Consider the following 24741-nt stretch of genomic DNA (forward strand, 5'->3'; position numbering starts at 1 on the left):
TTACTTTTATTAAAACTTATCAGCTGCTGTATGTCCTAGATGTTCATGTCTATGACATACAGCAGCTTATAAGTACTAGAAGACTTGAAGTTTTTTATTAAAAGTAAATGACAAATCTCCGGCACTTTCTGACACAAGTTGATTTAAAAAAAAAAAAAAAAAAAACGCTGGAATTGGTCTTTTTGTACTATTTGAACCATGGATTATTGCACTGAGGAGTCAAACTGCCCTAAAAGGGATTTTACTGTCTTAGGCTATGTTCAGACTACATATGAGAACGGCTCACGGAACGGCTGGTCAGTAGTATTGGCCGGATGATCTTTAGCGCATCTTTAGCACATCCGTGCGCGCCCGCATCAGAACTCCCCACAGCACACTATGGAGCATGCGGCCGGAACCGCTCGCTCCATAGTGTGCACTGACAGGGTTTCCTGCGCCCGCTATTAAGTGAATAGTATACACTCCAGCCGGGATTCCCTCAGAATGCAGCACTACGTAAGTTCCGTGGGAATCACGGACATTGTTATGGAACTTACGTTGTGTGAACAGCCTTATCCTGTGTTTATTTCATATACACAGGATACCTATATATGTTTGATAGCTGGGGGTCCAACACCTACGATATTATAATAGCTGGTATTGTGTAGGCTCACATCAGTGTCCCCTCACATCAGAGGCATAGGGCATGTGTACCAAGGATTAGAACCTATAGTTTTGATTTTACGGGAACCTAGAGAAGTTATTCAGCTAACCTCACATGAAGGTGAATAGTCTAGGAATGACTCAGCATTCCAATACCTCCTTTCCTAATTAACAGAACTGCAGGGATCCTTCCTATAGGATTTTATGTCTTTATTGAAACAGGAAAAGATGATTTTTTTTTCTAAGTTAGGTGCTTTTAATACTTGAAGAATTGCTATTACCCTGTCATTGGAAACTACTTCTAGTTATTGACCCCAGCCTTAGTGCTAGAGAAAAGCATCTACTATATTTTATCACCTAGTATCTCTAATTGGTATAAACAATGCGGAAAACATAGACTCCCATTGGTTGTCACAATTTTTTTTTTTTGGGGGGGGGGGAGGGGGGATTTACTCATTTTGTTGACACAGTTTCACACTTCTTACACAAGTGCAATCCTGATTTTGCTTTCTTTATGCATGATTTTACTCTTCCTTATTTTATCCTTATAATCTTTCTTTCTCAGTTTGATTTCTTGTTACCTTCATACTTTTTCCTGTCTCTCATTTTATCTACTTTTTGTGTACACTGCATGTACCATCCACACCACCCATGCACCACAGTCCACTAATGCCAGAATTACTTGGTGGCTCACAGCAAAATGCAGAAGGTGATGGAGGCAAAGTGCCTAGCCCTTCTGGGATTGAACCAGAGCCTAAAAGAGATTCTAAAAGGGATTCTAAAAAACGGAAAGATTCCAAATCTCAGCCGAATCCAGAGCCCAAAAGGTAAGGTTATTATAGTGTTAGAATATCTACAATATCCACCAGTGTATCCCATCAGAGCTAAAAGGCCCATCCCTTTATCCCAATTACCTTAGAATATTTTCTTAGCCTTTTTATAACCTTTCATGACCTTTACCTTAATCCTAACCCTTTTAATCTTGATCACCCCTGTTAAGTATATGATTCTTTTCCTACTTCACAATTTAAAGTGATTTTCTACTTTCCATCTACAATGATTAAACAAAATATATAATCACATTCCAGTGAAATGAATGGAAGGTCTGGAAAGTGGCAATGGATATGAGTCACTGTGCATGACCATCTTTTCATTATCCAAAATGTTTCTAGTGTCAGCTACTAGCATTTCATATTTCCTACGGCCAGTCACAGATGGTTCCTTTGCAGCTACAGAACTGAACTTACATCACCGTAAGGTTTCATAATAACCAAAGTTCAGTTCAGTTCATTTATTTCAGCACAACTCTATGTGCTGGGTCTCTTTTGTCTCAGATTTGGACAATAGAATGGAAGAGAAAACATCTTAAAATCAATTTTACCATTTATAATCATATATAAAGAAAAGTTATCGACATTCTATAGGATATTAAATAACTGTCTGATAATGTGGGTTCAACTGCTCGGACGACTGATAAAACTGGAGGTAAATATGCAGCAATGCTCCATACATTGTCTACAAGACTTCTAAATAGTGTTGACCGGAGAGGCCAAACTTTTTGAGTTCAGCAACTATCTAAATGCTCAGCATTTGACTCCAGGACTCCCTGGAGCTGCATCTAACCTCTGCAACCGTTGGGAGTCAAATGCCAAGTCTTTTGGTCTGGAGAACATTGGCAAACTCAAACAGTTCAGACGCTCCGCTCAACACTACTTCTAAACATTGCCGAGCTAAGAACATATTGTGCTGAATTCCGAGGACTGCTGTAGTAGCAGCCCAAGGAATTCAGCTCCCTATATCAGAGATGAAGGGGCAAGGCATGCGCCCCTTCGTTCTAGCTATTGGTGGGGTTCTTCTCAGCAGCCGGACCCCGACCGATATACAGTTCTGACATATTGCTATATAGGTATAGGTATAGGAAATGAAAAACTTCTTTTTAAGGAGTTGGCCAGCATTTTTCAAAAGTGTACGGTTGATTGGGCATTTTCTTTGTTTCAAAACTGCACCAGGAAAATAAATATCAGGGACACAGCATTTGAGCAAAGACTTTATTCTGAACAGGACGTTGTTATAAAGTTGCACTTTTGTATCATCAAATACGGTAAATGTTTGTGCGATTTCTCCTGAAGACTGATCCTGCCAGACAGTAGAGGGTTGGCCAAGACGACGTTTCATTTCCATATGCATTGCTTTGCATTTGTTCTGTTTTAGCACTAGATGTTGATTTGGTTTTACATGCCCATAAAAAAACTAGTAGTTTAGTTTTCTGTGAGATGAGGCTGGCTGTCAGTCATAATCTGCCACTCCAGTAATGAAGGTCAAGAGCAGAGAGAAACCCACATGGCTATCAATCTCCTTTATTTGAAAGAGACATTGATGGCGGAGTTGAGGTGGGTTGTCTCTTTATATTGTGTATGAGGAAGGTCAGACAGTTAGACACAAGTAGCTTGCAGTCAGTGAGAAAGTGCGGAGAGGATGCGATTCAGATGTTGTGGTACAGCCTGGAGGTGAGGACTGACAACATGACATAGCATCACATGGAGCTCGCTGTAGAGCTGCTGTCCAGGGTGCTTCTCTGTGTATAGTCCTGGCACTGTATCTCTGATCAGCACTCCGCACAGAGAACAGCTGACCTTTGGCCTCATCGTGACCTATGGAAAATGGTAAATGTAACAAGGTTATCTAGACTATAGACACTTCTACATCAGTTGAATCTGTCACTGCATATATATCTAGGAGTATGAAATTTAGAGTAAATGCTTACGTCAGAAGCTATAGCTGGAAAAAAAAAATTGTACTCCCTGTTATCCCTATTCAATGTAAATATTCATTCATAGGTTCACTTATAACAGAGGCACCAGAATTTTAGTTGCTGCTGCAATTGGGAGTGAGAATTAGTACTGCATAAGCCGGTCTGGTCCATTCTCTTATACAGTCAGTTCTCTTATATTATATACCCACAGTGTTCATATTATGGGGGACATTTACTAAGGAGTCTAATTTGTTTGACTCTTCTAATAAGGATTGGTGTTTACTTTGTTCCAATATCTTGTGACTGATTCATTAAAACGTAGCACTGTCATTGTGAATGTATCTAAGTAAAAAGTCGCAAAAAAGTCACAAAATTGCAAAAATTTCGCGTAAATATTCACTGGTACTGACCAGATGTAGGCTTGCACCTGTTTGTGCAACTTTTTAAAAAGTCACAAATGATAAATTGGGCGCTAATCCTGGAATATGGGAACTATTGGGTGAATACTCAAAACAGGCAGATTAAAAAAAGTTGCATCTAGAAAATATTTGCCTGTCAAATACTGGTTCACAAATAGAACTTAGACCAAAAATGGGTGAAAAATCCAATTATTCACCAAAAAATAGGTGCAAAGCCCTTGATCAATTTCAAATGCGCCAGATTTATCACGGTGGTGCAGGCTGTCTGATTAATTCGTCACATATGAAGACTGTCTGCTCTAAGTTTAGAACAGCTATTGTTTGCTTAAAGTGCGCCAGATTTTCCTTTCATATTTTGACTATGGCTATGGCAGAAAGGTGTCAAACACAGTTATAGCTTGTTGCATATCGGATTCCATATATGGCCCACTGCTTAAAGCAACTACAAGTGGTATGTGAGCATCAGAACTGAACCATGGAGCGGTAGAAGAAGGAAACTCTATGTTTTTGGAAATAGTCAGGTGCATGTGCATTGCTTACCTGGGGAAGAAGTGACACCAGGATGTACTATGGGAAGTAGATGTGATCCTCTTGGTAGTATTCTGCTAGGAACCTGTGGGTCCTGGCATCCATAAGGATGTTACTTTGCCACATACCACCTACCTAAACAATAATGCAAGCCAAGCAACACCCCTTTCAACTCCAAATTTCCCAGATCTCACAATATTAGTAATTGTTGGTCTTAATGTTATGGCTTAATGGTACATACGTAACAGTTGCCTATATCTAATAATTAAAGATAAATATTAATAATCCATATTAGAGATCAGTGAATCGCTCATCTCAACGAAACAATTTGCTTCCTTTGATCAGCTCTCCGCTGACTGCCTTTCATCGCTGCTCTGTTCCCTACCACTCCTCCGAGGATGCCGGGTAAAGCTGGATCCAATCCTGGGAAACATCTCCCAGTTTCCCAGGATTGGATCCATTTTTTGTCTGGTACCCAGGGTGGAGTGGCAGGGAGCGGAGCAGCGCTGAAAAACAGTCAGCTCCATGAGCGGATCGCCGAACAAACAAAGCGATTCACTCATCTCTAGTCAATAGTTTTCCATAATGATACATTTATATTTGATTGCATTTTATTATGTTTAGGTTTATTATTATATAATTATATACAGTTATATGTAGGATCTTTATATAGCTTTTAATCAGTTGTTTAATATAAACATATTTTTAATAAGGAAACATTAGATTAATTACAAAAAAACATTTGTTGTTCCTAATATGCTTTAACACATCCAATAGATGGGGATTTGATAGGAATTATTTGCTTAATGATACGAATAAGGACACGTAAACAGCAAATTAACAGATTCTGCTACTCCCAAGTAGATGAGCAGCAAGCCATGATCATAACTAGTGATTTTATAGACATGCAGCTGGGTGATAGTATTTGAAATTTGACAAAACCACATAAAGTATTATTATTTGTGACACGGCTCAAGATGGGAGATTGTGAGGAGAGTGAAGATGACAGAACTGGTGCTATGCACTGTGACAACAACTTGAAAAGCAGGAAACATGACATCTTTCCTATCGTGCTGCCGAAAATGTCAACTTTGTGAAGGACAGTGAGAAAATGGTTTGCCAAAAATTTGAAAGGTAGATTGAAGAGATGCTTGTCATGTCAGATGTGATCTAGTCCTGAGCTGTTTGAGACAGGAAGTCCTTGTACTCTTGATGGCTCTTACTTGGCAGGCCCTCCGAGACATCCATGTAACTTTCAAATGTGGCAGCCGCTGACCTGTGGACAGATGGACTTTTGGTTGTTGAAAAAGTATACATGTGATATTTTAGTAGACGATTTTTATACATCAAATTTATGATCCTGGCCGAGATTAAACATCTGTCTTTACAATCATATTATTGTACCATTTTTTTTTTTCTATCAATATATTCTATTTTATTTTATTTTTTTTTGCCTGATACCCCTACTTCTCTTTTATTAGACCCAATGAAATATTTTATATCTATTGCTGTCCTGTATAGATATAATTTTATTTTGGTAACAGCCACCAAAATTTAATAATAAAATTTTAAATTGAAATGTATATTTTTCAACTAATTCCATTTTTAAAATTTTAATGTCTAAATGATAAACAATATATATATATATATATATATATATATATATATATATATATAAATAGTTTATCATTTATACATTAAAATTTTAAAAATATAACATACCCCGTCCAAAGAAGTTGTATTTGCTGTTGACTATATATATATATTCAACAGCAAATACAACTAGTTTGGACGGGGTATGTTATATTAGGGTATATTAAATGATATTATATTGTATTGCACCTAACTTTTTCCTTTTGACCTTTTTGTTTCTGTGTATAATTTCTGGTGCCAAAAAACATGAGTTTAGTTCACTTCCAAGCCAGGTCTGGATAGGGTTTTAAGTTACAAGATGCTTGGTGTGAAGAGGCCCTTGTTTTCTAAGAGGTCAGTCAAACATTACAGTACAGATTGCAATTTTTGGAATTTAGGGTCTTTTGATTTGTGTAATAAAGAGAAGTAAAGCTAACCAATTAACCCCTGACAGGAGGTTCATTAAAGGTTTGTAATCCTTTGCCAAGTCTTTTGTGCAACTAAACTAGTCTAGTGCTGAGGATTTGCAAAGCTTAGGCTGTTCACTGGAGGAGGCCCGGACTTAAAACATTTGTTCGTTTTTCAGACGACTTATATTACCAGAAACAGACTGTGCTGATACAGAACTACGTAGGCAATGGCTGAATCGGTATACTTTGCCCCGCAACAATAGAGAGTAATAACGATGGCTGTCTGGGCTCCTGGTTTCTTTAGTGAATGGATTAGTCTTGTCTCTTGCCCCATTCATATGGATTATGCTGTGGTGTAAATATTCAAGGGCTATCCATATTATGTAGCCGCCTGGGGATAAAGGCAAGAGGAAGTGTATACTTGTAGTTTGTGTCACCTTATATGCCTTTTGTTCAGCAGCTCACAGTTTCTTTCACTAACGTAATGCTGGGTTCCAGGGATTAATGAGTAAACATTGAATAAAACATCATTTTGAGAGATTCAGTAATTGCTTTGGCTCTTATATTATGAATTCCTTAACACATTGCACTGTTGAATTGCAAGTGCAAAGATATATCAAAAGCATGCATTGATTGTGATGAAAGTTACTACGGCTATGGTTATTTTTTTAGAAAATAATGGCAGCACAAGAATTTTGCCCTTCAAAGTCTGAAGGTCAAAATTTGGTGCATGTTATAATGCCATAACATTTTTCTAAGTAGATGCGCCAGAACGGAGACACTTTTACAAACCTTTCTTTATTTATGGATTTATTTATTTTTTGTAAACAAAAATTACCATTTAGTCACGTAGTCATAAAACCACAGGTAATAGTTACTTCTCCCCAAATGTTTGGAAATGAAATCCTTCATTTAATAATTCATTATTTTAACCCTTTCAAGACAGAGCCCTTTGATGCCCAGATGTCCGGGTCAAACTAATGCAATGTTCCTCCTCACCTTCTAAGAGCCATAGTGCTTTTATTTTTCCACCTACAGGGCTGGTTGGTGTGTAATTTTTTGCACCATGATCTCTATTGGTGCTACAGAAACATTTTGATCGCCTTTTATTAATTTTTTTCAGATATATAATTTAATAAAATTAGCAATCCTGGTGTGTTTCTTTTTTTCCGTTTACGCTGTTTACTGTGCGGGAGCAATAATGTTTTAATTTTAATAGATCTGACAATTCCACATGCTACAATATGTAATATGTTTATTTTTTTAATATATATATTTTTTAAATTTTATAACTGGCATAAGGGTTTTTTAATACTTTTAAATACTTTTTTATTACACTTTTTTACACTCTTTTTCACTGTAAAACATGCAATCATTAGATTGCATGTACTGATCTATGCGATGCCACAGCATAGCATAGATCAGTGTTATCGGCGATCTATGCATTGAGCCTGCCTGAGAGCAGACTCTATGCACAGATCGCCGAACCGACGGGACAGAGGTAAGAGACTTACCCCAGCCTGTCGGCACAAGTGATCGGGACCCATGCAGCATGGCTGCAAAGGTCCCGATCACTCAGTGACATAAACTTATTCTGTCACTGAGTACCTTAAATGCTGCGGTCGCTATATATCGCAGTGTTTAAGTGGTTAATGTGCAGCCGTCCCGCACACATCAGTAAGCCCTCAGTCGGGAACATATATATATACATACCTATTGCACGGGGTATGTGCAGTAGGAACGTATATATACGCATTAATGATGGGAAAGGGTTAAAGATAAATACATTTTAAATATTTGATAATAGTTTTTTTTTAATTTGCATAAATCTTAATATATGAAAATATCCTTTTCTCGTCATTCATTTTCCTCTTCATTGTAGTGTTTTGTTTTTTACACTGTACTGTGTATTATCAGTTTTCAATGTATGTTTTGCTTAGCTTCTTGTGTCAGGAGGTGAAGCAACTAAGTCACTCATTTCTTCCTCTTGTCCCCCAGGCCTGATGGCATAGGAACGGTTACAGTTGAAGAGAAAGAACGATTTGAAGAGATCAAAGAACGCCTTCGCTTGCTTCTGGAAAATCAGATCACACATTTTAGGTAACGCTTATTAGTAGATAGATAGATAGATAGATAGATAGATAGATAGATAGATATTTTCAGTGAATTATATCGGTTCAGCTCTACAGGTATATAGATTGTTCAAAGCAAAACTATATACATATTCAAATATTTCTAGGTATTGTTTTCCATTTGGCCGACCGGAGGGAGCATTAAAAGCGACTCTATCTTTACTGGAGAGGGTAAGTTGCAGTCTAATGATCCAAATGTGTGGATTTTTATTACTATTTTTTCTAGAATTTGCCAAAATTATTAAGATGGTTAAATTCACATCCTTAGAAAAATAATATTTTGTGTATGTGCTATCGATTATAAAAGTCACATATATAAACATGGTGTTATTTTCAGCTTTTTTCCCATTTTAATCTGGATCTCCAAAGAAAAAAAATGCTTATAAAATTTTAATATTCTAGGAAAATAATTTTGTTTAGATTTTACTCCCTTTTTTTGCTGATTTCCTATTATTAAGGTTTTAATGAAAGATATAGTAACTCCTGTTCCTCAAGAAGATGTCAAAAATGTCATCCGGAAATGTTTGGAGCAAGCTGCTTTAGTCAACTACACCAGATTATCTGAATATGCCAAAATTGAAGGTAAGAGATTGTTTTCAAGAGCGTTTATTTATTTTTTTTGTAACTTTTTTTTCAAAAATTTCTTTTATTTTGTAAAAAATGCACAAAAGGGTAATTGGTTTATGACGTATGCTACACTGAAGTATGTTTTTATTACATGGTTACTTTTAAGAGATGTACCCTTAGTCATTATAATGTCTATTATTGTTGTCCTTGGCATTGGACTCACTGACATGAGATAGAATATGAGATTTTAGATACTTTTGGACACATTTATCAGGCTTATTTGATGTGGACCTTATTTAAAATTATTAGATGTCTTTATGGCTCTGGTTTCATATTTTGATGATGATGTTGGTTAGTTTGTTACATTATGCCTAGGTTTCTACAGATGCCTTGTCTTCTGTGTCTTTTCTATGGCAATATTTTTGGTCTGTAATGTTTTTGGAATGTGCTAATTTTTGCTGCTGTCTTTGCGCTGAATGTTGCCTTTTGTTTACGTTTATACAGTAGGTCAAGTAGGCTTTAACTTGGCCCACCTTACAATGCAGAAGGAGAAGGTATTATACTTCACCCAGTAAGAAACACTTGAAGGGATTATTGGATACATGTTGTTTGGAGATGACTGATAGAAATATAAGAAGGTTTTTGTTGCTGTGGCATTGAGGTGATTAATTCAGAGTCTTTTGGTTTGGCCATTGAGTAAATAAGAGATTGACTGGTTATGGGAGGAGCTTGCCTAGCTTGTCTCCTCTTTATGAAGTTTTTGCAAAGTTCTGTCATCTCAAAGCTGTTTTACCTATAGCACCGTTGTAACTCGCTGGTAAGATCTGCTCTCTTCTTTCAGATAAGTCATTTCAAAACAAACTTTAAGGTCTGTAAGTAAAAATGCATTCATTTCCAAAGTAGAGCACATATAGCGCGTACTCTCCTTTTGTGCCGTAATTTTTGGTTGTGTGAATACTCCGCCCCTTATTTTCTTTGCACTGTGACTTTTAGGTCTGGGAATACTTTGAAGCAACAAACCTTTTTCTTTTCCAGCTCTCTGTTTAGAGAAGTTCCTCATCCCACACTACCTGCTCTCCGCTTCTTTCCCTTCTTACTCGTTATTGGCACAGCCATTTTCCCCTCTGCCTTTCAGGAAATGGCTGCCATGCCAATGCCAGAGCATGCTGGGCTTGTTAACTCTTAACAACCCAACATCCACCAGTTGCATGAGTCTGGTTTTCACTCATAGGCATAGTACGGTTCCTTGGTTAGTTACATGAACTGCTACCATCTAGTGTACTTTTCTGCTCCATGTCTCACCACCAACAGAGCCATTTATGAATTGACTTCAGAAAAAGATGCCAAATTCAGGAGATAGCGGGAGCATTTTTCGCGAGGCTATGCTTATGAGGAAAACCTTTACGTGCCTTGGATACTTAAGGCTTGAATGCTTAGTATCTTAAGTCAAATTGTTTTCTTTCCTTTTATGTTTGGATCATTAGAGTCTTGCAAAAAATACAACCCCCTCCCCCACCCAAAAAAAAAAAAAAAAGTAGATTAAAATACTTTTTGAACATCACGGTCAAAACCCGTGGCTCATGGGCATGCTGAATGGTTAATCCAGCAAAATTCAAACACCCTCTTCTGTGTGTCCCAAAATACTCTAGAATCTTTTCTCCTTTTAACCTGATGTAACATTTTCCTCTAACCTTTGACCTCTTTACCTCTCTGACCTAAGCCTCTTGCATGCCCAAATCCTCTTTTATAGGGAAAAAGAGAGAAATGTATGAACACCCTGTCTTCTGCTTGGCCTCCCAAGTGATGGATTTAACCATTCGTGAGTACTTACCACCACCTCCTCTCCATGCTGTCTCCACTCTGTTGCCATTATCTCAAGATACTTCAGATCCAAACCAATTCACTTTCCTTGCTTCAAGTCTTTATGAGCATTATCCCTGTCTGTTGCTTCTGTCTGTGAAACCCAGTGTGAAAGTCCAGTCACTTTTTATCAGCCTAAAAGAGGTGAAAACAACAAGTCATTTGTCTGTTATAAACCTGGCACCTGTCTGTAAGTTTATGTCTGTGACCTGAATGCATTTTTACTTTTGCTTCTGTGTACCGCCAGTTGGTGAACTGCTTACCACTAGTTGCCAATCTTAGGACACCTCAACAGTGGAGATTATGACAGCGATAGAGACCTTGTTTAGTCCACAATACCTTAAGGAGAGATGAACACATACAGTATTTTCCTTTGATTAACGATTGTACTAACCCAAACATGTATGCTTGGTTTTCTCATGTTGCCAATTTTGCAGCAGTTGTGGCTAGCACATACGACTGACCCCTTATTCCAAAATATTGTGCCTCTGAACGTCTTATATATCAACTTTACTGATTTCTTTCATCTTTCTCCTCCCCGCCTGGTGCAGCCTCCTCTCCTTGTCTAAATGATGGGATTTTGATGTTAATCTTTATGAGTGAATGTTTTTTTCTTTTTCTATTTTTTTTATTTCTGGGAAGTCAAATGGCATAAATGAATGAGGTGATAGATTGGTCCATTTGCTCATTAATCGTGCATATTGTGTTCTTTCTCTTCTTTCCTCCTTGCTTTCTCTTACAAATAGAGAATCAAAAGGATGCAGGTGAACAACTGTATATGCATTATAAAGTTATAGGAGTGTAACATTTTCTGTTCTTTTTTTTTCCTTTTTTTTCTCCATAGCTCCTTAAGTCATGTGCTCTTCCAGGCTATAATGGAAACACAGTGCCACTTAAGGAGTTAATTTGTGCTGTCTCAAAAAAAATTACAAAACAAAAAGCAAAAACATCCAATGCAAATCATCATTTTAAGAGCAGAGTTATTCTATTGGTACCAAATTAATCCATATTTACAGTGTTCATATACAAATGAAACCGAATACAGCTATTTCCCCACCCCCCTTTCATATTTGTGTTGAAGCCTTTTTTTACAATGTTTGTGTTTTCTGTACATGTGTACTAACAGCACAGTCAGAAAAAAAAACTATTGTCTTTTTTGTCCTTTATGTGTGTAAGATAATGATGTAGCGTTACATGGCTCCAATGATTAAGCGGTTTCTTGAGATCTGCTCTTTGCAGCACAAACCACCAATAAGCCTTGACTTTCGAAGACAAAAAAGTTTTCTATTTTTACTTGCGCTAAAAAAAGCCATCCTTGTGTATGATAGCAAATTCACACTATTCCTATTATGTTGGCATTTTGCATGACACTTTTTTTTCTACCAGGCAGGGATTTTTTTTCAGCTTCTTGCATGTTTTTAAAGGGTTCTAATGGAAAGGGAAAGGGACTCATCTAAAAAGGCATTAAAGTGGTTAAAAAAGTCCTTCTGGTCCACCCAAGTATCTCTGTGCCAAATTAGCAAAGACCAACACATCATCTGTATGACAATCCAAGGCACCAAAGGTCCAGTAATACATCCAGTAATATTTCGCCTATTTTATAGGCGAAATATTTTGAATAAAACTAGTTTTAGTTTTTATTGGACCTCTGGTGCTTTGAATTTCATATCCAATTAAGATTTTTTAGCATAGCTTTTTTCCCCTTAGAAACAAAAACTCAGCCCCTTTTAACAGATAAAGTGGTAATGTTTCTACAGACAAAGAAAACCATCTGCTTCTTATTTTAGGTTACCTCTTTATCTTTCAAGAAAGTTACAGTATGAGGCTATAATCACACAGCGTAAAAGTATGCCCGTTGTTGCCATCGGCAAAAATGGCCATACTTTGTACGAATGGACGAGCATCATGTTTCTCTATGGGATCCCGGCCAGAGCGTATACACATCGTATACCTATTGGCGCTATACAAATAAATGTATTATTATTATTATTATTATTATTATACGCTCCGCCTGGGATCCCAAGCGGCTCCGCAAAGAACTGACATGTCAGTTTTCTGTGGCCGCAATTCAGTGAATTGTGGCCGCAGAAAGACCTGTCAGTTCACACAATGAAGCGAGCGGCTCCGGCTGCTTGCTTCATTGTGTGCTAGTTCGGGTCACGGAACGGCTGGTCTCATACGCCATGTGAACATGTGAACAAGTTTGAATTTGCCAACTGGAACGCTTGGCATTTGATTACCAGTGGCTGCAGAAATTGGATGCCACCCTAGGGCTGCCAGGAAAACATGCATACAACCTACAGTCATGTCCATGTTTTCCTGGCAGCCCTAGGGCGGCATCCAATTTCTGCAGCTACTGGTAATCAAATGCAGAGCGTTCTAGTTGCCAATCTCGAACATTTTGACAGATCAGCTCAACATTAGTTCCAAAACGTCTTTTTAGGTGAAATAACGACCATTAATAATGATCATGATGGTCATGGTCACTATCAAAAAACGGCTGTTTTGTACACGACTGCACACTCACTGCTCTATTTATGATCTGTGGGACTTAAGAACAAAGTTTGGTGGTTGGAAATGTTTAGAAGTCTTATGGAGAATAAATAGAACAGCAGTTAAACATGTGTGCCGCCGATACATAGAGATGGCATTACCTCACTGCCACCAAACAGCTTCTCATCTGCCTTCAGAAAAGCGTCAATTCAGCTTTGATCTGAGCAGGTTAGGGGCCTATTCCATGGAGTTATAATGGGCCGAATCGTCCGGATTTGGCTGACTACCACTCCGTGGAATAGAGACAACGATCAGACGATGATCGGGTCATCGGCTGATCGTTTATTTAGGTGCAAACCTAAAATCATTGGGCACCGACCGCGCACCGCGTGGAATAGCGATGCGTGGTTGGTGCCCGTTGATTTAAAAACAGCATACTTTACCTATCCAGACTGCCGGTCTTCTCTTGCGCTCCTTCTACCCGGGTCCTGCGCGCAGCAGCAGCTTCGGAGCGGCCTGTCTGAGCTGATAGACCGCTCAGCCAAACACTGGCCAGGACCGCCGCGGCCAGTGATTGGCTGAGCGGTCTGTCAGCTCAGACAGGCCCCTCTGAAGCTGCTGCTGCACGCGGTACCCGGGGAAAAGGAGCACAGGAGAAGACTTGCAGCCTGGATAGGTAAAGTATGATGTTTAAACAAGGGCTGCAGGGACATTGGTAATGATGTCCCTGCAGCCCTCGCTAAACAATTACCGGGCTGTGGAATAGGATCTAGCAGATCGCGCTCGTTTACATTGTTGATCGGGCCCCCATCGGCCCATGGAATAGGACCCTTAGTCACATGAGATAAACTGGTCACTGCCTAGCAGCTAGAGGCTTTTAGATTGGTTTGTCAGAAACCAATCTCTCCAAGATTGCTCGTCTTTAGCTTAGAGCTCAAGGCAAAGCAAGACTACCATTACATCAGTTGTACATCTTTGATAAGTTAGGTGGAGAACCTTTTTAGCAAAATAGTCCATACTGACGTACTGTACAATGTGAGGGTACACAGTGATGACATCACTTCTTCATCCGCACTGTTGTAACTAAGGAACCAGTCCATTTGTAAATAGGATATGGGCACAGCTACACCAGAATTTTAACATCTAATTAAAAAAAAGTAAACAAAGTAAACTATAAACCATTCTTGGTTCTTTTCAACCAAATATATGATGAGATGAAAGGGGAATGTTTATATTCATATTCTTTCCACTTTATGTGGAGATTAGGGATGGTCCGAAACTGCCGAGGTTCGGGTTCGTATGAACCCGAACGCTCGGCATCAGATGCCCGCTTTCTGCCTGCTCTGTGCAGTGGGTGGATACAGCGGGAGGACCGCCTGGAAGACTGGGATACAGCCTATGGCTATGGCTGTATCCCAGTTTTCCAGGCGGTCCTCCCACTGTATCCACCCTCTCCACGGAGAGGGCAGACAGCGGAAATCATTGCTGAGAGTTGGGGTTCGTACGAACCTGAACCGAACTCGGTTCGGACCATCCCTAGTGGAGATCATTCCAATTTTTTGTTTAGTACAATGTATTTGATTAGAACAATAGATCCGATGAATCTTATATTCACTAGACATTCAGAAATTTTCATTTATACCATTGAGATTTAGTGGAAAATATTGCTACTTCTCAATAGCTTTCTAACTTTTTTACTTGTATCATGAGATAGAGTAGAGGCTAACAATGAGAAGTTAAAGGCGCTAATCCAAACAAAATCTTAAACCACATAAACTCTCTGCCCAAATTGTAAAAAAGAGAATCTAATAAAAAAATAGTTAGGGTCTTGTCATTTCTGACTCTCAACATAGTATTTGGGCACAATAGATTAGTCTAGCTCCAGAGCTTTGGTGGTAATGTGTAGCGCAGCCAAAGAAGAGTTATATTTTCACAAATTTAATATGTCAAGCATGTTTGCAACTATGTTAATCTAGATTTCCAGGAGGACAGGTGTTAGCTGTTTAATATAGAGCGTCGCTGATGTTAGAAAACACAAGGACAGGGTGTTAGTGGATTCAGCACCGAGGCTTCACCAACAATCCTTGGTTTTAATTGTTTATCATTGATTTGTAGAGCATCCCTTTTGGCTTGCAGCAGTCAAGGGACCTCATGCATTTAGTTATAGATCTCAAGACAGGAAAACAGTGGAAAAACAAAACAATACCACAGTTATATGAGCTATCTCTTGTTAGGAGCCATGTATATGTGTTCATCACATAACTAATTTTTATCTCTTGAACGTACACAAGAAAAGTTTATGCCAAAGGAGAGCAAGCAGATAACATTACAGAACACACAGTAAAACAAAAGCAAAATACAGCTGTAATCTAAGCAAAGAATATAGCCATTCTTCTTGTGTGCTACATTAAAGGGGAATTATCAAGAAGTTAGAGGAATCTAACCTCCTGATAGTCCCCGGTTACACAGGAGACACCAAGAAAGAAGATATGTGTTTGTCCCTCCTTCTCTGCGCTGTTCTGGTGCAGTTACCCTTTGCTCTACAGTCAAGTAAGAATGTTAGGAGCACTAGGGCACCTGTTAGCAGCACCGCCCCCATAGTGCCGATCCGTCTCATCCCCGGCTGGCCCGCCCCTTTCTACACATGATGAATGGAGCCGGCCATCTGAGGGTGGGCCGGATCGGCACTATGGGGACAGGCAGTGCTCCTAACGGGTGCCCCAGTGCTCCTAACAGTCTCACTGGACCATGGAGCAAAAGACTAACTGCACCGGAACGGCACCAAGGAGGAAGGTAAGACACATACTTTCCTCCTCAGCGTCTCCTGTGCAATAGGGACATATCAGCAGGTTACATGTGTCTAACCTACTTATAGTTCCCCTTTAAAATCTATGGAAAAATGTTTGTACACACATTGTGAAAACAACCATTGTGTTAGTGTTGCGAAGACTTGCCGAACAGTCCTGCAGCATTCCCTGAACCCGAACACTTGGTATTTGACTCCCAGTGTCTAGGGGAATTTAGATACTGCCCTTGGGCTCTCAGGAAAACAACTCCTTCAGCCACTGGTAATCAAATGCTGCACGCTCGGGGTTGGATGGACCTGAGTAGGGTAGAGTTGCGCTCATCTCTAGTGTAACATTGCAGCACTATGAGCTAACTTTTAAGGTACTGGCGCCAGAAGTAGTACTCACATCTGTTAGACATTTAGTGTGTATTCAGTGGACATGCCATAAATGTTGAGATGGGAGTACCCCTTTAATGGATAATGTTTCCCATAGGATAATTTAGTATGCAATAATAAAAATAATAATGTAGAGGGTGATCTAGTTTTGTCTATTTTTTTTGTATTATAGCGCTGGAGGTACCATCAGTAGTACACAAGTTTTCACAAAGATTATAAAGATAGCCAAAAATGGCAGTTGGTAGAAAAGAGACTGATTGCCCTCTTTACTGTTTATACTAAATTGTCTTTTGTCAATCTTGAAAGGTTTCTGAAAATTTAAAGTGAGCTGCAAGAAATTAAATGTAAACTACTGGTTATTTGGAAAATAAGAAAGAAACCCACAACCCACAATTAAGATATAAAAAAAAAAAAAAGTTTCACACACCAATCAGCTGATAATATTGGTTGTCCTGTGACGATTGTTCCATATGGTGGATTCTTAAAGTTAATTTGTTGGTAGTAGACAAAAGGGGTACTTGTTCAAATCTAAGCCACGAAAAATACATTGCATTGATTTCAATGTAAACACTCCGTCCGGGATTCTATGTGTCCGCACAAAAAACTGACATGGCAGTTTAGTGCGTCTGCTGTTTATTGAATAGCTGCCGCACAAGACTGACAGAGCGGACATTGTAAAGTGCAGCTCCGGACACACTTTACATTGTCGTCTATGGTGAATTTGAACATGGAAACGCCTGTATGTGCCCAAATTCCAATTCAAAAGAAATTTAGTTAATCCGGCCTGTACTGCAGTATTGGCTGGGATGACCTTCACTGACAGCAGCCGTTTTGTGACAAGGCCGTATCACAGAATGGCCCCTGTCATACATAGTGTGAACCCGGCCTAAAACTGGCGTCCCAGAAGTTAGTTTGATTAAGCATCTATAGGAAAACAAGTCTTATCTATGGAGACCTTACTTCCCAGTTTACAAGCCTTAAAAATCAGCTGTTACGGATACATTCAGAGATCTAGTGGAGTCCATGCTTTGTTAAATCAGAGCCATTTGAACAACTTAAGGGAAACCTGTATGATTATCATAGCAACATAGTTAATAAGGGTGAAAGAAGACAAGAGTCCATCAGGTTCAACTTAGGGAAACCCTACTATGTTAATCCAGGGGAAAGCGAAAACCCCTATGAGGCAGATGACAATTGCCCCATCACAGGGAGAAAATTCCTTCCCCACTCCAATGTCAATCAGAATAATCCCTGGATAAACATATCACCAGAAATTATATATTTTTCAAGAAAAGCAAGCAGGCCTCCCTTGAACTTATTTAATAAATCAGCCATGACAACATAATTTGGCAGAAAGTTCTATAGTCTCACTGCTCATACAGTAAAGAATCCGGGTCTGTGCTGGTAAAATCTTTTTTCTTCTAGACGTAGAGGATGCCCCCTTGTCATGGTTACAGACCACTACAAAGATCTCTGTACTGTCCATTCATAAATTTGTACATTGTAATCAGATCGCCCCCAATCATAATTTTTAGTCCACACTTACATCGTTTTGCTCCATCACTAGCAGAACAATGAAAAATATTCACTGTCAGGTCTCTTAAATTCCAGATTCCAATAGCACCTGATACTACGGACGTGCTGTCATTTAGCAGGCAAAGGTGACAGCCTGATATAATGATCATGACAATTATTTGTGGCTGTTTTTATCAATAGATGGGGTCTTTTCCCCTGTAAATGAAGGCATGTTCCCATAGTGGAAACATAGTCTAAGGCTATGTTCATACACCATCTTTTTGGGGTAGTTTGATGGGCATCTTTTTGGACGGCCATCATTTTGAGCCCAAATAACGTCCGTTATTTCATAATGACGGCTGTTACTTTTACAATCATGGATGTCATTAGTAACAAACTGCCTTTGTTTGGCCTCAAAATATCAAACGGCCAAGAAAAATTGGTGCATAAACATTGCCTAAAAGAAATTGGACAATTTGAGATGGAGATCGTAGGGAATCGGGGAGAAAAGTACTCAGCCATGTGCTTCTCCCAGCTCTATCTAATGATCATCGGGGGTACACTCCAACTGATCTAAACTTTTCACATGTCTTTGTAATGTGTGAAAAGATTTTTAAAGTTGCATTGATTCTTTAAAGAGGGCCTCTCATCAGACCTTTATTTGATGTATTATTCTCAAGTACATATCAGTAGAATATCACAATTTTCCTCAATATTTGCAGAGAGAAGTCACAATCTTGTGCTTTTCTTCTCTTGGATGTATAAACTATGGGGGGGGGAGTTGTAAGGGGTTACTCTGCTAGACTGGGGTATAGATGTTTGTAAAGTGTTAATCTGCTAGACTAGGACATCTGCTAGGAGAGGAAACAGCTGCTTGTAAGGGGTTAATCTATGTCTTTCACACAGCCAGCCTGCATTAGACATATAACACTGAGGAGACAGACCACAATGAGAGGGGACTTAACCCTACTGGTACAGTACAATACTTCTAGCTTTTCTACCTCCTCCTGCTCATGAATAATACACAGAACTACATTGCTGCTCACACAATATTATCCAACATTGTTTAACAGTAAAAAAAAAAAAATGAAATAATGTGTAAACAGGAGGGGGAAAAACAGCCGTTTTTTTTTGTTTTTTGTTTTTGCAAAAGCAGGTTGTACATAATGAGCATGTTGATTGTTTTGACAGTTATAATCAATTACTCCCGTTTTTCTATACGGAGTGTGCACTTCTGGCTAATTTCCCATTGACTTTAATGGAGTGCATCATTACTATGAAATAACCTTCTATCTTAAAGGGCCAGTACTTTATTACTAAAATAGAGAGAAAATGCTCTTTTCATGCTTTAATGTATTTAAGAGAGTTTTTTTTTTATTTTAAATATATTTTAGGCTTCTATTACTTCATGAGGTTTACCAGAAGGTGTCAGGTGTTCTTTATTGGATCTGTCAAGTCCTGGCCTGCTGTCCAGCATTTTACCAGATAAAATAGTACAACATTCTGCACTCATTTGATATTTTTAACATTCCCAACCAATACATATGTGAACCCATCCTTACAGTCGTATATAGACATGGAACATATTCATGGTGGGTCTCACTAGTGAAACACTCTCCTGTTGATGGGGAATTGACTATATGCTCCATCAGGCTTTGGCCTTATTTTTGACTACATATCACTTTAAGTATATACTTGACAAGTGATAGGGCCCAGGCACTTCCTCGCTGGTAAGACCCCAATAGGAAAAGGTTTAAAAGAATTGATATACAGTATAAATACAATTGTGTGTCTATATGTATCATGTCCATATAGATAAAAACATGTAGACCTTAAAGGGGTTATCCAACGAAAAATACTTTTCTTTCAAATCAACTGGTTTCAGAAAGTTATATAGATTTGTAATTTAAAATCTCAAGCCTTCCCATACTTATCAGCTACTGCATGTAATGCAGGAAATGTTGTTTTCTTTTCAGTCTGACACTGTGCTCTCTGTTGCCACCTCAATGCGAGACAGGAACTGTCCAGAGCAGCAGAAAATCCACATAGAAAACCTCTCCTGCTCTGGACAGTTCCTGTCTCACATGGAGGTGGCAACAGAGAGCACAGTGTCAGACTGGACAGAAAACAACATTTCCTGCATTACATGCAGTAGCTGATAAGTATGGGAAGACTTGAGATTTTTAAATTACAAATCTATATAACTTTCTGAAACCAGTTGATTGGAAAGAAAAAAAATATCCTTTAATTTATCACAGTACACAATGTACAATGTCTCATGACCTACAGAGTCTTGGCCTATACCACACCTGTATATACAGATGCCTGGACAGCCCTAGAGATAATATTTGTGCTAGTCTACATGATCGTATAGCCCTCAGACTGACTGAGTCGGTGCTTGTTTTGTGTGTTCGCTCTGAAGAGAATACTATTTTCATCTCTAAATCATTTTGCTTTGCTGATATTACAAACTGTATGACAGATGGGTCACACTCTGATCGCTGCGTTCTAACATTTGGGAGAGCAGAGAACATATTTGGTGAAGCTGGCATGATTCGATGCTGTTTGATTCAAGCCACAATATGAGAACCACTAGTATTTCACGTTGAAAATAATTAAAGAAGCAGGAAACAATTAGAAAGCACACATTTTGAATAGTGACAGATGTTCTACATGTTTAAATTAGACAAAGGGATATAAGACAAATCCATGGGTCACATTAACAACTGCTGCAGTCTTAGCTTGTAATTTCCAGTGCAATATGGAAAGTCTTATAAATTGAAAGTAGAGCAGTGTGAAAAACAATATTTATGCCACGTGCTTGGTAAACCTGGTGAAATTCAGCACTGGGTAATGTCAAGTTATGGACTCTTAGGACTGTACCATGCAACCAACAATAACCTTGTATTCTTCAGAATATAAAAAGAGAGATAGGCAGATAGCAAAGAAAGAGGCAGCACTTAATAGGTTAATTATTGTGGGGGCAAACAGCTACCTAGCCTGTCTCCCAGGTCCAACTTGAAGAGTCAAGCAACAATTGCAGGAGTCCAAATAGTGGCTAATCTGCCACACGAAGGTCCATTATTAATGTTCACACAATGTATTGACAACGACTGTTATTTTATGCCGCCATTGTTAGCAGTGACAAGCAACTGCCGCTGTCCTGCATGTTCACCCTGCCAATACTGCAGTATCAGCCGGATGAACATTGTTTTATTTCTATTTGGATTGAGGGACCTTTGAGTGTGCCCGCACTCCAATTCAGCATTGCATACAATGTAAAGTATGGCCGGCAGCTGTACTTTACATTGTGTGCACGGATATTTTCTACAGCCACTGATGTTGAACTTCAGAAGAAACAGCCATAGAAAATAGACATGGCCATTATTTCTGCGGCCGCAGTTGATCAACATCCGTAGTGTATACTGTGTGTATACACTACGGCCGTTGTTGCATTGAAATCAATGCAAATGTATTGATTTCATTACTAAAGGTGAAAAGACTGGCCATTCTTAACTAAATTAATACATTGTGTGAACATGGCCTTAGGCTAGGTTCACACTAATAATAATACTTGGTCTAATACATGACATGTGATAGAGGACACTGCCATATTGTCAATGTGGACAGCATATTTTTTCCTTTATACTACTATATTTTCAGTTAAAAACATACAGTACTGTACATAGCACCTTTAAGATGTATGTTGGTCTCATACAGACCTTCGGTAATATAAGACCCAAATATAATTATGTTTCTAATAATGGGACCTGCTGCTTAAAGAGGCGTTCCATCTCACAGAGTTATGTGTACTTCATTATTGCTATTGTACCCTAAATACCCACATTTTTTGGCCTGCCTGACTTGTTTTCATAAATAAAAAAAAAAAGAGGTGTTCTGACAAAGTTATCTTCTATCCACAGGAATAGGGAATAACAAACTGATTGGCGGGGGTCCAAAAGCTGGCCCCTTTCAGCAAACAAGAGAACACAACAAAACTCTTTCTCTGAATAAATGCATTACCGAACTTAGCAATGTTCCAAAGCCCCAGAGGGAATTATTGGAGTGCTGGCCGTCTATGCATGGTCTGCACTGTTCATTCGAGGGGCAGTTTTCTTCTGTTCTTGTGATTAGTGGTGGCAACAGCAGATGAACCCCCCCCCCCCCCCCCCCCCAACAATTAGCTTGTGATGCCCTCTCCTGTGGATAGAGGAAAGCTTTGCGAGATTGGGCAGTGTTGGACTGGCCCATCAGAGGATCGGAGGATCCTGCACTAACACTGACTGACATGTTTCTCACTGGCTCATCTGGTGGGCCCCAGATACCCCAGTCCGACACTGCAGATGGGAATAACTGAGCAACCAATCAGATCTTAGTAGTCAGGTATTCTGTCTCTGAGAAAATAAAAGCATACATTTGATTGGATACTTCATGTTGTGGCATAGGCCACTATATCAGATGCTTTCTTTTATTGATTACTGCCCAAACGGATGCACTATAGAACCACGAGGGAACCATTAGGACTGTGCTTGCCCATTAGAGTGCTAAATCACAAGATGGCCCAGGTTCTGACACCATAATGGGTCCAAGAGGCCCAGCAGAAGTTTTTCATTTACTCTAGTGGGCCCAATGCCTGCCAGTTCTACAGTAAACCTCACCTGACATTCTGACATTCTGTTGCCCCACATAAGATGTGTTCAATGGGTTACTGGCTTTGTCAACTTGATTCTGAACTGATATACCATATCATAACCAACTAAGTGTTCCAAGCCAAGAGCTATATGAGTGTAATGTGTCAGAATTTGGAACGCACACTCGCTTTGGAAAGGCGTGGGCTCTACTTATCGGGAATCCCTCCCTCCAACAGCCGAGCCCTATTATTAGAGTCTTGTGAAGACGTGTATGGCATCCAGTGACTCATGAGTCATTCTAGATATCTCAACAAATATTTTTTTTTGTCTGTTGTGTTGTTAGATTTATTGTGAATGGCACAAGTGTCAACATTCACAATAACGTTCACAGGGATAAAGTTATATCTTCTACGATAGCTATATCCCTCTATCTAGTTCTAGTGTCCTACCCCTCCAGAAGACACCATGAGGGACATTTATGAAAACCTGTTGTAACTCTATTTGCCATGGGTTACAGCAGCAGTTATAATGACAATTGGGTCAAGTGGTTTCATAAATCTACCTCTGTATGTTTTTTGTGGCGTTTGAGTATGGCTAGGTGTAGTTTGTTCTGACACAGTAGTTTTTCATGTAACTAGAGATTGCATAGATAATCTGCTATTTTGTTTCTTTTGTCACCTCCACTGTCTTTTCTTTGACACGCTTGGTCCTGTTATCTTTGTGTATATTCTCACTCCTCCTTACTTTGTACTCTTTTCTCTGCCATGCATGAACAGTTCATCGGCCTAAACCAAAGCCATCACCTGTGCCTCCACCCAGTCAAACCCAGGCTAACATGTTTAATCAAAGGCTCAAAGGCATGCCTAGACCAATTCCAAGTACTGTATCGGCTTTACTTCATTTGATTCGTTTAGTCTAGTCTCCCTCCCCCAACCTTCTCTCCCTTAACCCCTTTGGAACTGGAAGGACTCACAATGCATTCCGATGCCTTACTGTCTTCTTCCAGTCTTGTAGGGGTTAGCTTAGCTTAGTCTTAACATCGGCCTCCAAGCACTTCCTCTCGATATGTCCATTTCTGTCTAGATCTGTCCGGCACCAGCAGCATTTTCCAATCTGAATGTCAGCACAAAATAACATTGTTATTACATAACATTCTGCATGTTTAAGTTAACGTTTATAAGTTTTCAATAAGGTTTGAGGTTTTTCCTTACTAGACTTCTTATGTTTTGATATATCAGTGCTCCAGCTGTTAAGTAGCGAAGTAAACTCCAATAGAACTCAATGGTAACTGACCTTCTGAAGACATATAGAAAAGATAGTGAAACCAAAAAGTTAAGTAGATGCCCATAACTACAAATCAGATTAGTGAGAATGAGTTTGAATCTAATTGGTGGATATTGGCAAACCCCCCACTTCTTCATGCTTTATTTGCTTCCGTTTGTGTCCTATAGGATGTTTGCCTAGAAACCTACCACAGTACTCATACAAACACATATAAATAGACATTGGATAGTTAATGTACAGTAAACTATAAAAAGTCTCAGAAATAATAATTTGGAGACTTTGCCTATAAATCAAGATCATCAAAAAAAAGTCGGGCCAAATTCATGACAAATAAAAAGTTAGTTTAGGAATTTTCTCCATTCCTATATGAATTCAAAATTCTAAAATTATATTTTTGCTATACATTACACTATAAAAAAAAGCACAGCAGCCTGAACTATTTCATAGAATTTCCCGGCACAAAAAAACAAATGGGTGTTGCATGTCATCCAATATCCCACAGTTTACTGCTCTCTGGTAACAGAAAACCTGAAAACAGAATTCTGAATTTCGTTCTAAAGCTGAATGGAGCTGACAATAACATAAACTTAAAAAGCTGTCCAAGATTTCTCAATGTAGTTTAAAAGCAACCATTTAATTTTTTGCCGAATTAAAAAAAAAATCAGAAAGAAAACAAATAGTTCTAATAGTTG

At 38.9% G+C, this 24741-nt stretch overlaps 1 protein-coding gene across 13 annotated transcripts in view; it reads left to right on the forward strand.

Moving 5' to 3' along the window:
* Window positions 1-24741, forward strand: part of CADPS (calcium dependent secretion activator) — a 372569-nt gene that overhangs the window by 238992 nt on the left and 108836 nt on the right. For 11 of the 13 annotated variants that reach the window (XM_069966947.1, XM_069966951.1, XM_069966949.1 and 8 more), the window contains 3 exons: window positions 8382-8483; window positions 8623-8686; window positions 8974-9097. In XM_069966947.1, coding sequence (XP_069823048.1) covers window positions 8382-8483; window positions 8623-8686; window positions 8974-9097 — 290 coding nt within the window. Of the gene's footprint in view, window positions 1-8381; window positions 8484-8622; window positions 8687-8973; window positions 9098-10832; window positions 10902-24741 lie in introns of all 13 variants that reach the window. The other 2 variants (XM_069966958.1, XM_069966959.1) reach the window with 1 other exon arrangement.

The sequence above is a fragment of the Dendropsophus ebraccatus genome, chromosome 4 (genome assembly GCF_027789765.1).
Source record: "Dendropsophus ebraccatus isolate aDenEbr1 chromosome 4, aDenEbr1.pat, whole genome shotgun sequence".
In the NCBI taxonomy this organism is placed as follows: domain Eukaryota; kingdom Metazoa; phylum Chordata; class Amphibia; order Anura; family Hylidae; genus Dendropsophus; species Dendropsophus ebraccatus.